The sequence below is a fragment of the Cuculus canorus genome, chromosome 2 (genome assembly GCF_017976375.1).
Source record: "Cuculus canorus isolate bCucCan1 chromosome 2, bCucCan1.pri, whole genome shotgun sequence".
In the NCBI taxonomy this organism is placed as follows: Eukaryota; Metazoa; Chordata; class Aves; order Cuculiformes; family Cuculidae; genus Cuculus; species Cuculus canorus.
This window is the reverse complement of record NC_071402.1, coordinates 54,706,278-54,722,719: the sequence shown is the minus strand read 5'-3', so window position 1 is coordinate 54,722,719 and position 16,442 is coordinate 54,706,278. Positions and strand designations below refer to the sequence as shown.

At 37.5% G+C, this 16,442-nt stretch overlaps 1 protein-coding gene across 2 annotated transcripts in view; it reads right to left on the bottom strand.

The window, feature by feature from the left end:
• ANKRD12 (ankyrin repeat domain 12) overlaps positions 1–16,442 on the bottom strand; it is a 68,986-nt gene that overhangs the window by 4,821 nt on the left and 47,723 nt on the right. For both annotated transcript variants that reach the window (XM_054057395.1, XM_054057396.1), the window contains 3 exons: positions 10,435–15,113; positions 2,069–2,167; positions 336–479 (listed from right to left, as the gene is read on the bottom strand). In XM_054057395.1, the coding sequence (XP_053913370.1) occupies positions 336–479; positions 2,069–2,167; positions 10,435–15,113 (4,922 nt within the window). The remainder of the gene's footprint in view (positions 1–335; positions 480–2,068; positions 2,168–10,434; positions 15,114–16,442) is intronic.

Here is a 16,442-nt window from a genome sequence, read left to right as displayed (position 1 = left end):
TAAGCTATATTTGTAAGCTTCCAAAATATGTTCTGTTTACGACTGAAATCTTATTTAATAAAAACCAGCAGAGTAATGTTCATTTTATCCTTCTTAAAATTTCCAAAGATGAAAGAAAACTAGACATGGTACAGAAGAGAAAAACAGCATACATATATCCTTATCCCCTTGTTATTGTACACCCAAGTGAGGCCTAATCGAAGTGACAGTATATATAATGTGCAAAATCTCAGTTCTAGGGAAATCAATGACAATTTTGTAACAGATTTCTCTCCAAACACTCCTTTAGAGTGGAGCTAGAAAGACCTTTTTGCCTGAAGCACAGATCTCTTTACCTGAGCATCCAGAGGCACATTATAAACCTCGGCATCCAGCAGAACAGTGCAGGCACTGAATGGTAGTGTTTGATTAGCTAGCGTTCTTGCTGCTCGATAATGAACACGTAGAACTTCTTGTTCATTAGAAACAATCAGCTTTTCCTAATTGAATAAGAATAAATATATATTTGATAAATTAAACATTTCAGCTTGATTCACAATAATGTCCATTCATTTAAATATTTCTACTTAAGGCTCATGCTTTTGAACAGTGTGAAAAATGAGCTGGTGGAGGGAGGAACAGTTATTCATCTAAGCAAATCCAAAATGCCAATTTAATGATGCATACAGTGTTACTTGACTATCAGAACCGAAAACACATTTTCCCTTACAACCACTGCTGTCTGAATGTCATGCCCAGATTTTCCACTTAGCACTACTGAGGCAAGTTCTAGTTAATGAAAAAGGTGAAAGATGAAAGGTATGAGGAAAACAGAGTTGGGATATAGATTTGAGAGTCTCCACTATTAAGGTTTTTGTCACATATTTATTTGGCACAATGGTCAAACAAACTGAAGCAGAAATAGAATTTACAGGATAATTTTTTTTAATTATTTTTTTTTTTCTTTAAACAACCTGCAGAAGCTCTATAAATCCACAGCTGGATCCACAGCTGATCCTTTCCTCAACAGAGACAAGCTCATTTGGCCGAACTTAACTCAGAGTTGTATAAAGTGGATTTTCTTTGAAGAACAGTCTATTTGAGCAAAATAACTGAAGTCATGCAGAATTTCATAAAACATAGAAGTGTATATGAATGTTTACTACTCTGCAAGAGAACTGCTATGATTTTTATCAAAAGAAAATAAGTTGGATTATAAAAAGCTTGGAAAACAGAAAAAGCAGCATCTTTCGTTTGGTTACAACTAATTTCTTTTCAGTCAGAACTTGAACCATGTTTACATCCTTTGTGCTTGTTATTTTATACCTAGTTTTACGCTTAGATACCAAATTAAAATAAAAACCTTCTGTCAACCAGTTTGTTAAGCCACACTGAAATCAACCTAATAAAAAAACCTACCACATCAGGTTTTAATGAGCCAATAACTTGTAGATGTGTGGAAACCCTTAAGATATATGATAAAGGGATCCTGCCTGTGTCCAAAAGCAATCTGGCTCAAAATACTGAAAAGATATCTAAATCTGGGCTGCCAAGGAAAAAGGTTTGGGCAACGTAAAAATAAAGAATACTCTTAAATGAGGAATATTTTCTCAATTTCTGTGTTCAAATTCAGTGAAGCCTACAAGATACAGATATAACATAATTTCAGGCAGTTTCTGCAAGCAGAATACTGCAAATAATGTTTTAGTCTTAAAGCCACATGTCTTCTACCAATACAGAATTATTCTTGCTTCAATCCTTCTAACTCAGTCAATGGGGTTCTGAAGTCCACAACTTAAATTAGCCTTCAAAACTAGAGTCTGCAGCTTTCTTCCCACTTCCCACTGTCCCTGGGAAAAAATATGGGTCACACCTTAGAGCAATTAGCAGGAAAAAGCTGCTGTCTTACTGACTTAAGTTTTGCTAACATCTTTTTTTGTATTTACAAGTTTCTCCAATTCATAAATTTGGATAGAAGGCAGATTACTTCTAAAGCATTGTTAAATTGAGCAAATTATAGTCCATTGAAAAAGAAAAACCCATGAAGCTTGAAGACGGGAAATAAAAAACCAAATTACTTTAGTCTTACCCTTTCAATACTGTGCTGTAAACGTAGTTTCATCCTTACAACCTCCTGCTGTTTAAATAGTTCCTTAAGTGGGTCCGACAGTGAGGGAGGTGGTGTAATCTGTGGAAAAAAAAGTTATAAATAGTATAGCAAATATGTATTTAACATGTTTAACATTGCCTGTATGGTTTGAACATTTATTAAAACAAACAAACAAACAAACAAAAAATTCCAACTAAACACAAGCAAGGAAAATACACCTTGTACATTCCATTAATTATGTGACTTAAATCCATTTGCAATAAAATGTTTTAAGAATTCTTTATCATAAAGTTAATGAACCTGAATGAAATGGCATTTCAAATCATTTAGTGTTTTAAACCAGTCATTGTCAGCATGCCATAGCTGTTCTTTAAAAAGACTATACATTAGAAGACAGTGAAAATACAACTTGCTTTTGATGTTAAAGACTCTTTAAGGCACAACTGTTCAAAAACTGCCCAGCCACATACAACAGCAAAGTAAGAAAAATATTGCTAAAAAGTAAGTGACTTCGTAGATCTATACAGTGTCACTGGCATCTTTTATGGCACAAAATGTAACCAACCATATTCCTAATCTTACAATCATACAGAACACAGACAAGCACAAAAAGTAAACTAGAGCCCCGGGCAGTGGCTTGGAAAAGTGTTTCCTCTTGTTAATCGTTCAAGTAACTTTTTTAAAAGCTTATACCTAAAAACAAATTTAAAAAAATCAACTTGAGTGAGCTATCGCCACTGTTATTGATTGGTTATACTGTAAACATTTTACATTTTTAGTCAATTACAGTAAATAACCAGTATTACTGTCCCGACTGAGCTGTGTGACAAACTCTGCAAAGGCACCTGGAACCCTCATGGCAAATGTAGAAATCAGATCTTTATTGAGAAGTAACTAATAAACATCTTGGGAGTTTTAAGACTCCACTCAAAGTTTACTTTTCTCTGTCCAAGTTCTGTCTGACAGTTCAGGATGGTTTTTAACAACCGGTAGACACAACAGGATTGATACTGCTTTGGAAAGACTCATCAAAACTAAATGAAATACTGCTTACTATTACTAATACCCAGAAACCACAGCTGAAATATATAGCTACAGGTATAATACTCTGCCTTGTACCTAACACAAAAATATTGACATAAGTAATTTTATTCAATAATACGGATCCTGCAACTCAAGAAATAATTAATCAATTACGAAAATACGGGTACGTTGCATTACTTGTATCAATCATGTACCTATACACTCCAGTAACAAAGTGGTTTATCTACTAAAAGTTCTTCAATTATTGTTATCTTGGAAAAATATTTCAGGAGAATTTTTGCCCCCTGCTGGAATTTAGCCAATGTCTTTGGAATTAAAGAGCATTTTGAATAACTAATTGTGGTTTATTCATAGAATCGCAGAACAGTAGAGGTTTGGAAGGACCTCTGGAGATCATGTGGTCCAACCTCCCTGCTAGAGCAGGTTCACCTAGAACAGGTTGCGCTGGAATGCATCCAGGTGGGTTTTGAGTATCTCCAGAGAAGAAGATTCTACAGCCTCCCTGGGCAGCCTGTTCCAGTGCTCTGTCACCCGCACAGTAAAGAAGTTTTTCCTCATGATCAGGTGGAACTTCCTGTGTTCCAATTTGTGCCTGCCACTCCTTGTCCTGTCACTGGGCACCACTGAGAAGAGTCTGGCCCCATTCTCTTGACATGTGCCCCTTAGATATTTATAAGATCCCCTCTCAGTCTTCTCTTTTCCAAGATAAACAGATAGAGCTCACTCAGCCTCTTCTCAATAGGAGAGATGCTCCAATCCCCTAATCACCTTCACAGCCCTCCTCTGGACTCTCCAGTAGTTAATTCCTTGTTTTTCTTGAACTAGGGAGTCCAGAACTGTACATGATACTCCAGATCCGGCCTCACTTACACAGAATAGAGGGGGAGAACAACCACCCGTGACCTTCTTTCTTATGCTCTTCCTGATGCACCCCAAGATACCACTGCCCTTCTTGGCCATGAGGGCACGCTACTGGATCACCGTCAGCTTTTGTCTACCAGGACTCACAGGTCCTTCTCTGCAGAGCTCTTCCCAGCCAAACTCCTAACTTGTATGGGTGCAGGAGGTTATTCTTCCTGAAGTACAGAACCCTACATTTGCCTTTTCTGGACTTCATTAGGTTCCTCTCATTCAACTCCTTCGTGTTTCAAGTTACTAAGCAAGATACACTTCACTTCTTTTCTAAACGAAAACAGTTTGGCTCCCAAACCAGTGAGCATCTGCCATAACATCTATGGCACGTGTCATTTTGTGTAAGTCATCAATATTAAAACCAAATACACACAACAATCCCCAAACCACAACACCTACTGGAACAATCTGTCTCAATCATAATAGATTTCATTGTGTTCATGTCCATCCTGAGACATACTGTAGTCTAGTTTTGCCTGGAAACTTTGCATCTAGGGCACAATCCAACAGTGCTGTCACAGTCTTTCAATAAAATAAGATGCTTACAGTAACACCAGGCTTGTATTTAATTAATGTTACTAAACTCAAAAAGTTCTCCCAAAAATTTCAGTGCTTTTGTTAATAGAGTGTAGTCTTTCAATAAAATAAGATGCTCGTAGTAACATCAGGCTTGTATTTAATTGATTTTACTAAACCTGAAAAGTTCTCTCAAAAATCTTTTGTTAATAGAGAAGCACACAGCATAAGGAGCAAAATAAACAATCTCTCTGTCCATATTCTTTGAGGTTATGCAGCTGAGCAATCCAGAAATACAAACTTCAGAGCCAGCAAGTATCTATATCACCTGAACAATTTCACGTTATTCTTTTAAATTTATAGACCATTTAATTTTGCAATAGAAATAAGAATTAATATGGCAGGAAATTACTGGGAGGGACTCAGTTACCCAGACAGTGAACTTCTGTGGGCTTTTATTCAAACGCAGAAGAGAACGGGTCCAGAGGAGGTGACAAGGATGATCAGAGGGCTGGAGCACCTCCATACGAGGACAGGCTGAGAGAGTTGGGGTTGTTCAGCCTGGAGAAGAGAAGGCTTCAAGGAGACCTTATAGCGGCATTCCAGTACCTGAAGGGGCTACAAGAAAGCTGGGGAGGGACTGTTCCCAAAGGTTTGTAGTGATAGGACTAGGGGCAATGGGTATAAATTGGAGAGGAGAAGGTTTAGACTAGAGTTAAGGAGAAAATCCTTCATGATGAAGGTGGTGAGGCACTGGCACAGGCTGCCCAGTTAAGCTGTGGCTGCCCCATCCCTGGAGGTGTTCAAGGCCAGGTTGGATGGGGCCTTGGGCAGCCTGGTCTGGTGGGGAGTGTCCCTGCCCATGGCAGGGGGTTGGAACTGGGTGATCTTTAAGGTCCCTTCTAACCCAAACCGTTCTATGATTCTGTGCAGCAGGTACACCAGAGATCACCACGTTTATAAACACCTCGCTCCGGGCAGCTGTACACCGTCTGCCAAAACATAAGCCTCAATACTGAGTTTGTTTACATTGATTTATGAAATTATGATTATTTTTATGTCTCTGCTCTTCTTTGGAAAGAGCTTTGGATCCATGAAGCCTGCAAACAAGATCTGAGTAGTCTCTCAGAATCTGCTTGTGATCCAGCACTGAATTTAGGCAAAGGAAACAAAAACTTCTTGGCCTCAAAGGGAACTGAAGTCAAAGGTTTCAAGGCAAGATCAGCCAGAGGAGCCTGTGGGACTTTCCAGTCAAAGAGACTGTTGCGAAAGAGTCCATAAGAGGCATGTAGGGAAAATACGGAAACGTATGTTGGATTTGCAAGAACAGAGCATGAAACCAAATGCCACAAGGATGTGGTGACTTCGATTTCTTGTATAACCAAAGTAAGTTTGATAACTAGTTTCTTAAGGGCCCAGACTCCATACAGGAGAAAGGGGGAAAAAAAAAGAGATCATGCCTTCTTGAGTGTTCTCTAATCCCAGTCTGAGAAACCACCCAGAAAAGCCAGACATATCTCAACCTTTCACCTCTTTCCTCTACATCACTAGAAAGCAGCCCATCAAAACTGCTTGGTTCGGTAATACAAAAGGTTCTAGACATACCCTCACCACCTCCAACATGCAAATAAATTAATAGTTTCTTGCTTGCCTTGAATCCTTTGTAACAACTACAACAAGATCCCAAACTCTTCACTTTATAATCTTCACTTCTCATTTGTGCCCATTACAAAAAAGAGCAACACTTAAGCTAACTCAGATTCACACATACACAATACTTCCACAATTATTTTCACACATCCCTATCTATCTCCCCTCACCCATGCCAACTAAATCAACTGGTCTACTCTATTGCTGTAATATTTCATGCATTAATGAAGCAAGTCTCTGGTAATACAACTAATAAAAGCTTTTGCCACTTAAGTTTCTACAGCAATGCCACAGAAACTGAACAGAACCCCTTTTACTAGTAACATATTTGCTAGATAGCCATCAGAAGCTGGAAATAAATCATCTTGGTATCTCTTTTCAGGAGGCAGTACAGATAAAGATGACTGAACTTCACAGAACGTACTGACACAACAATCTGAAAGGCAACATAACTAAGTACAATTTAAATTTACTTTGCCAGAAGATTTAGATTTGTTTCCTTCTGTTTTGAACTGACCTAATGTCTCCATCTTATGTTTTGCATTTGCATCAGTGAGAGCGAAGCCACAATTCATACGTGACTCTCCCAACAGCCGGAGGTGATATGGGTTATAAATTACAGTATATAAACATGGGTGTGGAAATCAAGCGCACCATTGCCTGGTTCCCACCTACAGGATGTTTGAAGTTCATCAGATAAACTATAGTGCATCTTAAAATTCCAATGCAGAGAACAGTACGTTACACAAACTATTCTGAGTCTCAGAGTGTCAGAGCTAAATATACTGTCTTCACAGAGACCTTCACACAGTGATATCTAAAATACAGGAATAATTTAAGAAAGAGGAGCTACTTTCCTGTAGTCTATGTAAATTAATGAGGCAAAAATCAGGCAGAGAATAACTGAAGAACTATCAAAGGAAAAATTTTAAAAACAATTCCAACAGAAAGGTAATTTTACACTTTCATATTACATTACACATTGTATGCATAACAACACATACATATTACTAATATATTATTATTAATCTCAGAGAGACTGAGCATAGCCCTTATTTTCAGACTGTTGGACAATGTGCACAATACACAATAAACATTTCTGAGCACGAAATGATCTCTGGTTTAGCAATACTCCTTTTTATTGTATTCATAAAATCTAAAATTATTGCATTGTATACATGCAAGTTCTGCAGAGAAGTTAAATCTGAACTACTAAAATCTTATTTTAATGGTATATTTTTTTTAAAGAAACATGAGAAATTTTATCAAAATTGTGTAAAATTTTATCAAAATTGTGTATTTACACAAATTACAATAATTAAACAAACAGTTAGTTGCATTGTACATGATTTTTCAGACAAAAAAAACCCTAAAATGCTTAAAATATCTCCCTCTTTAGATTAAAACTCATCCTGCTTTCTTACGCTTTACTCCTAATAGAAATAAACACCCATTTCCTAATAATTTATTTTGGCTTCTTGGCATTTGTTTTCTTCCCTTTTGCTCCTAACAGCCTGGAATAAAAAGCTGCACCTGTTCTTTCTACAACTGTAGAAGGTTAAAAGTACCATGAATGAGTAACAGTTTAAAATATCGGTATCACCAGAGCATATATGTCTAGGAAAGCAACCCAGAAATCTAAATGAAATAAAAATCAGTAACTGTAGTACTTCAAGTATGTATTAACATTTTTATCAACTTTTTTTTACAGGTTTTTCTTCTCTGCAAGTAATTAAAAGCCATTAGAATGGGGTTACGTGCATTCATCTCTGATATTTTCTGAAACTAAGTTACCCACTGCCTAGATTTATTTTCACTAACCACAGGCTCCCCACTATAAACAGCAAGAGAGACATGCAATACCTTAATACCATGTCAATAACCCTCCCTTTCTTATAATGCCTACATGTATTGCCATTTATGACAGGAATATTAATTCTCTTGCCCAGGTAGAAGATGGGCCAGGGGAAAATATATGCCACACATCTCCACTTGCTGCTTATCCCAAATTAAGCACAGAAGTATGATGCCAAAGCAGTAAGATGTAGCTTGGAAACAGTATGTACTTGACTAGCAGCTGCTATATAGAAAATATAATCTCTGCTTCTGGCGATAAAGATGTATAATAGAAGTGGCAACAGCTACGGAGAAGGATTTCTAGACTGGGGACAGCTGCCAGCTTGGTAAATTTGAGCAAAGCTTACCATACAACCTAATTCACTTAGGGAACCAAGCAGAAGGGTGATCTTAGCCACATCTTTCCTCAGATTATAACCGATCTAGTAATTTTAAAGAACTGTGGTCACCAGCAAGTGGAAAAACTAGAGGAAACAGCTTTCCCAGGGATTATGACTACCTCTGCAATAAAGCAAACATTTTAAAATTTACTTTTATACATTAAATTTGTGTTCATTGCTTAATCAAAAGAATCTTCAACTCTACTGGAGAAATTTAAGGCAACAACTCAAGTAGGGGCAAGTTATCCTAAATGAATCGACATAATAACCAGTTCATTCAGAAATACAGAGGCTGAAGACTGCATGCTTGGCTTGCGCATGACATTTCATGTGCACAAGCAATTCAGTTTAATAGGTATTTTTTGCCATTCAATGATTAAGATTTTCTCCCCACTCCTGCTAACCTCAGACTTTTCCTAACTTGCACATATTAAGTAATGGGTATACAATCTATTGCATTCTGTATCTATTGAATTCTGACATTTCCAAGCTACTTTGCCCGCCAAACAACTGCCTTGTCTCAGCCTATTTCAGCTATGATGTGTGTTAACTTAAACCACTCAAATAGTTTTAAGCTAATATGTTTTACCTTAGGACTAGAGCAGCGTAAATGGATCAGCTAAGAGGTGGAAAAATAGAAAACCTCCTTCTACTCCCAGGAGTAAAAGCACTTCAGAAAACCCTCAATGCACAATGTTTCAGGTCTCCCCTGCCCCTCCATGTAGAACAGTAAGCACAGTATCACATTCGCTGAGAAGCAAAGAAAGGAAGTGCAATTCAAGTGCTACCATGATTATGGTGATTTCAAAGCACAGACCAGCAGTGACTGTATTGCTGTGAGACACCTTGAGGGGCATCCTCCATCGCAAACAGCAATATCAACTGCACTTGAGCCAACTGTTTTGCATTGCACAGACTTTCTTCACAGCTGTCCTTGGGAATATGTCCTTGTCAGAACTACGGAGAGCTTAGAACTGAAAAAGTGTCCCTGAACTATGGATGTTCTTCAGGGAAAAGGAAAAGAACTTTGCATTATTAAATAAAATTCAGAACACTTTAACTTGACGGATTACAAGAGCCACAGCAGAGCTATTCTTGAAAGTATTAAGGTGAAACTGAGATAGCTATAAAGATGATCAGAGGGCTGGAGCACCTCCCACATGAGGACAGGCTGAGAGAGTTGGGGTTGTTCAGCCTGAAGAAGAGAAGGCTCAGAGGAGATCTTATAGTGACCTTCCAGTACCTGAAGGGGGCTACAAGAAAGCTGCGGAGGGGCTGTTCACAAAAGCTTATAGTGATAGGACAAGGGGTAATGGGTATAAACTGGAGAGGAGCAAATTTAGACTAGACACAAGGAAGAATTTCTTCACAATGAGGGTGGTGAGGCACTGGCACAGGTTGCCCAGTTAAGCTGTGGCTGCCCCATCCCTGGAGGTGTTCAAGGCCAGGTTGGATAGGGCCTTGGGCAGCCTGGTCTGGTGGAATGTCCCTGCCCATGGCAGGTGCGTTGGAACTAGATAATCTTTAAGGTTACTTCCAATCGAAACTATTCTATGATTCTATAGGTAGCAGGTACTCTCCTACTTAAAACGTTTGGTGATGGACTTAGTATTTTGAAGTACTGCACATCCAGCCCCCAAATGGAAGAGCTGGATAATTTAGTTTTAACCAAATTATTGCCAACAGAAATTTAGAGAAGCTCTCAACAACTGACTTCACTTTTGAAAATACTTTGAAAAATAATATTTGTGTGCAGGTGTCATACATGATGGCTTGTCTCATAGTGACTGTGAAGCCACTGTTTATATTTCCACTGAATAGGGCTTTTAAATATGACATATCAAATTAATATTAACCAGTAATATGTCAACTTATTATTTTCAGTGCAAATATTCAGAAGAAAGTTAGGAAGAACACAAAAACTACAAAAATAAACCCAAACCATGCCTTTCATTGTACTATACATTTAAAGACCATGTTACTTACAGTTGGGATGCATATCTTGCTCAAGGGATTGCCATCCAGTAGGTATGAGCCATTGAAGGTCACATATTCATCATAATATTGAGGTGCCTGAGGGATAACACTGCACAGTAATTTACGCTTCTCTTCTATTTTTTTTCTTATGTGCAAATATTCAAAGTAGGGGTTTGCTCTCTCAGAACTGTACGGCTGAATCTCTTCAAGTTTCAAAGAATCAACAATAGCGGCCAGTGACTGCTGCGTCTTCTCCTTAGCTTGCAGTAAAGAAGGATTCACTTGCACAGGCTGAGGCACACGGGACACTTTTCTTTTACGTGGATGATGTACCTGAGCATCATCCTCTTCAGTTAATCTAATCCTTGCTCTCATAGATGCTGATGATTCAGACTCTTTTTCTGATGTCTGTGTGCAGCCTACAGGATTCTGCTTACCCTGGTTAGCAAGCATGTTTGCTCTGTTCCTCGTAATTCTTTGAGGTACTTCTTGCTGTTCCACCTTCTGATCCTCAGCAACTTCTTCTTCCAGTTTAACAATGTGGCTGTATTTATGCACCTCTTCTTGTGTAATCTGTTGTGAACTATTTTCCAAGTTCGATAAAGAGGAGTACTGTAATGGATCATCGGTCAACACATTTTCTCTGTCTGCAGTACAGGGTTTTTTATTAGCGGATTCATTCGTAATTCCCTTTGACATTCCTGAACTCAGTTCACAGAGATCAACATTAGCTTTACTATCAACATGCACTGAAACAAACTTCTCTTGCTGGCCTTTTTCATTTCTAACGTCTGAAGCATCTGCTGTGTTACTATCCACTTCACTCTGAGTGTTCTTACAAATAAGTTTATTGAATGGATATGAATTTACATTTAATTGTGAACTGCTGTCGCTTTCAGGCGTATCTTTCTCTAATGGCACTGCAGGTAAATCATTCACCCTTTCACAGCTCTGCAAAATATCCTTTGCAGAGCTCTCAGAATATACAGCAATGGCTGCATCAGCCTTCTTAACGTTTGAAGGGAAGAAAGCATTTTCCATCTCTCTGGTACAAGTAGCATCTGTATCTAAAGTAGAAGTTGTAATTTGAACAAGATTTTGTTGATGTACAAATGATAAATCTCGACTGCTAATGCTTGGTAAAGAAATGTGCTTAGACACATCTGGAAGTGGCTGGATAAGCAAAGAACAAGGCGACTGTGAAGGCAAAATTGATGCAGATTCTTGAGAACTGGAATTTCCCTTGATTTCAGCATGCTGAGGCAAAAATTCAGATGCCTGTTGCTCTTTTAATGTCCTGTTTTCAGAATTATGCATTGCTACAACACTGTTAACATCTTGCTCTGACACACCATAATCCAAGCTGTTAAACTCATTGTTTAATGAATCAGGTCTTTCAAAAGGCACATCCCATGGTTTGGTTTGCTGAGCCACACCACTTTGACTACATGGCTCTGAATGTATGTTGTAGTCTTCCGAAGGGCTCATCTGAACAATATTTTTAGTGGTATTTGTACCTGTTGTTGCCTGTTTATTGCTAACAGCTCCAGCTGGAGATGATGTAAAGTTTGCCTGCAAACCAGATGTACTGCTTTGAAAATCTCTTTCAAACACGCTACATGGTAGTTCTGGTTTAGGAGAAGTACTAGCACAAGTCTGTACTGATGGTAGAGCATTTTGATTATTTTCTTCTGATATTCGAGGCTGTTTGCAGTGTTCAGAAACAGCAGCAGGCATGCTGCATCTTCGAACCTCTACAACAGGTCTACACTCACTTAAAACCAGCTTAACATCTTCAACAGATGCTGATCTGATGTACATTGGTGGAAGCCTGTTTGCAAAAGGTGATTTAATGCGATCTGGCAAGTTGGCAAGACCATCGGTCTCTTTTTCAAGAAGGGCTGGTGATTTGGCACTCGCCAAAAATGGTGATTGTGAAAAAGACATTTGAGAATCAGAACCTTCTAGCATAAAGTCTGAGTCATACTCAGTCACCGGCCTTGGAGTAGTTACTGAGGTATGGCAAGAATCTTCGGAGCTTGCAACTGAAATCATGGACATTGATCTGGAGCTCAGTCCTGTCTTTTCACTCTCTGATTTGGGGGATCTATTCACATTATCCAAACCCAACGAAGGCTTTATAACATTGACACTTCTCGTATCTACTGATAACGATCTGCTACTTGCAGCATCTTTCTGCTGTTTTTCCTTTATACAAACATCAGGCAACTCTGAGCTTTTTGAACGAATCAGTTCTTTGCTTTTTACTTCAGCTAACGAGTGTTTTGGTTTTTCTTTCATTTTAAGTTCCAAACAAGTGCGGTTTCTTAAACGCTCCTTCTCTTTCTGTTTTATTTTTTCTTTATGCTTTCTATGCCACTGCTCTATTTCCAGATCTTTAAGGCTAAGCATTCTTTCAAAACTAGTTTGCATTAAATCATCATTGACTAATCTTTTTTCTTTAGGTCGAGCATCCTTTGGTGCAGGAGCTGGTTTAGGCTTAACCTTCTCATGTTCAAATTTCAGTTTAAGTAAACTACTTTGATGCAGTTTATCTTTATGCTTGTCTCTCTCTTTGTATCGGTCTATATCTTTTTTATCTTTCTCTCTACCATCTGGAGTTTTCAATAAATCATCTTTTGCTTTTTCTTTCAAAGATGAGACTTTGTCATGCATCATTTTATTACTTTCTGTAATACTGCATCTCCTTTCCTCTTGCATGTGTTTTGAGTTTGCTACAGTTAAGATCTCCTTGTCTTTGGATTTGTCTTTTTTTTCAAGTTCCTTTTCTTTGTCTTTAGTTCTATTTTTTTCTAATTTAGTATATTCAGTTTCTTTTTCAGACTGTTTGACTTTTCTTTCAGAACAATGTTTTTCTTTGCTCTCAGCCCAATGTCTCTCTTTATCAGTCTTGTCTTTATCATGCTTCTTATCAGTTTTATTTCTTTCTTTGTCATCAAGTTTTTTAAGAGCACTTGTACTTTTTATTTTATCATTTTCCTTATGGCATCTTTCTGCTAGGTGAAAATTCGGCTTTTCCTTTACTTTCTCTATATTTTCATTTACTTCTGCTTTTTCTTTCTCTGTCTTGTATTCATGTTTTACCTTTTTATCTTTTTCTCCACTTTTTCTTTCTATTTTTTCAACATCTTTTTCTTTGGCTGGGGTTCGCTTTTCAGTCTTTTCTTTATTTTCCTTCAAATTCCTTTCCTGCTTTTCAGTATCTGTTTCTATTACATGCACAATGGCTGCTTCATCTTTAACACCAAAACAGAACAATTCAATTTCTTTATCTGCAAGCATAATCTCTTTTTCTTCTTTTGTATCTTTTATTTTTTCATCCTTGAGAAACTTCTCATTTTCTTTTTTGCTCTTCTCTTTCTCTCTCTCGTCTTTAACATTTCTCTCTTTCTGGAACTGTCTCTCCTTAACTAACTTATCTTCTTTTGCCACAGCTTTTTCTAGCTTTGATTTTCTCTCTGAAGAAAGAGATTCATGTTCTGTATTTAACAACGTATCTTCACTTTCATCACTTTTGAAAAAGTTCTCTTTCCAAAATTCCCTGTCAAACTCAATACTTCTTGGAACATCCTTAGCACTGTCTTTATGCTTATGTTTTTCCTTTTCCCCTTCCTGTTCCTTTTTGTGCTTTTCTTTTTCTCTTTCTTTGTGCCTTAATTTATGCTTTTTAAGTGTTTTCCCTGTCTTGTCAATTTTTTTCAGAGTATACTCTGAATTCTCAAATGTTGAGCTATTGTCTTCCTCTTTAATTTTAGGACTAGATTTTTCACCAAATTCTAAGTGAAAATCCTTCTGATGATGTTTACTTTTTTCTTTGTGCTTGCAAGATTTGCCACTAGAACTTTCGACTAGATATTCAGAATCAGTGTTGTGATCACACCGAACTAATTCGGATGGCAGTGTTATTTCAGAACCTCCTGGTGACAAGCAAGTTTTGGCATTTTCTTGCTTCAGTGGTGTTGACTGCTTTTCACTTAATCCACAGGGATGCTTCGGAGATTTGCCAGCAGTGATATGAAATAGATGTAAAGAAGAATCATCCTTTGGGGTGAAAGCTTTCTTAAAGGTTTCTTCCTCTCTAGTTTTATCTAACGAATCTAACCCAGAAGCAGCTATATTTGTTACTCTAGCATTTTCCTTTTCTTGCTTTAGTTCTTGATTCTCTTTATTTTTGCTCTGATTTTTTACTTTCCTTTTAACTTTGCCTTTTTGCTTGTGTTCATTTGTAACCATATATTCTTTCTTCACTCTTACATCAGAATTTGATGTCTCTGAAATAGAGCAAGGAGAGGCTATCTTCTTGTCCTGAAGCATTTCTTCATCTGAACTTTCAGAACTTGAATACAGAACTCTAGACGGTTTCTGCTTTTTGCTTTTAAATGATTTTGAAAAGACAACTTTTTCTTGTTTCACCAATAAGCTGTTCTTTTCAACTTCAGTCTCATCCTCCTTCCTTAAGTCTTTTCTAAGAATGTGTCTGTCATCGATCATTTTTTTCACTTCATCATCATCATCATCTTTAAACTCATATTCATCAAGAGCAGATGGAAGTGGTGCCTTACTAGGGACTGTTTGTTTGCTGTCGTTTGCTACAGAGTCCTTTTCTGCTTCTGAATCAACATTCCCCTCTACACTGGACGGATTTATAGACGGAGCTTCTTCAGAATCTAGAGTAAGAAAACCAAAAATTAGTTGAATACTGATGGGACATTCTTCACACATTAGTTCAAGACAAAACAGTTCAGCTGTCATACTGCTACACAAATAAAAAGAAAGAAAACCACTCTAAACACACTATAAACCTTCTCACTAGAATCAAGCTTTCTAAGAGAAAACAAAAGGTCATGAAAACAAAGCGGTCCCCACACTTTACAGGTGTCACTCAAGTATGTAAAATTATTTATGAGCATTTATACCCAAATCTAGTAAAAGCAATGCACTTTAAATTTTGTAACCCTCATCTATTGCGTGTCATTCCTGCATAACCTGACTCTTTCCCAAGGAGATCTTATTCTGACAACTCATTTCCTCTAGGAACTCATCAACTCTTATGCTCTCTAACTACTAAATTACGTTCCTCTGCATGAACTATTTAGTCATGTTTTAAGGGCAGATTAGCTTTTATTCACAAAAGATAAAATGCTGCTCATCTAAAGAGATTCCCTCATGAATCTTGATGCACCTGATACGGACAGCCTGAAGCAGACCATGCTATAATTCACTGCAAATGGTCTCTGTTATACGAGTGCAGAGCATGGAACAAGTATGTTGTACGCGATGTCTTGGACTCACAAGTAAAAACTGTATACCTGTCGACTGTTTCTAAAATTAAATTTTAGAAAACACGTTGAGCATGATCACTACCTGATCACATGAAAACCTAGAACTCAAAAATCTTTAAGAAGTATTTCTGGATGTATCATTCTCTCAAAATAAGGTTCCGGCACAAGCCTCTTCAGCTGAATCTATCGGTTTGCTTTTTAAAAAGCACTGAGTATTGCAATATTCAGCACCATGAACTACAGATTTTACATACTAAATAAAAAGAGAGTTTGAAAGTTATTATTTCAAACAGTTATTATTTCAAACAGAAGAGTTTGAAATAATAGTGTAAGGAAAGCAAAGAAGCTGTTTCAATGCATTAAACACTTGAATGAGGAAAAAATAATGTTCTGCTGCAAGATTCCTCCCGATTTCCAGTAAGATCCTTTTTGGATCAAACTGTCAGTACACAATGGTTAAGACAAAAACCTTGCAGGCTTCTTGGCTACTTTGTATTCAACAACACAGTATCAATAAAATAGGTTCCAGAAGTGCCTGTTATCTTCTATACCATCTGTCACTCCCAGAACATATTATGCGCTACCAGCTTTTTATATGGTTTTTCAATATATCTCAGTTTGGTTTGGTTTTGTTTATTGTCAGGGAAAAATAAACTGACTTTAACAATCATCGAATCATAGGTTAGGGTTGGAAGGGACCTTAAAGATCAGCTA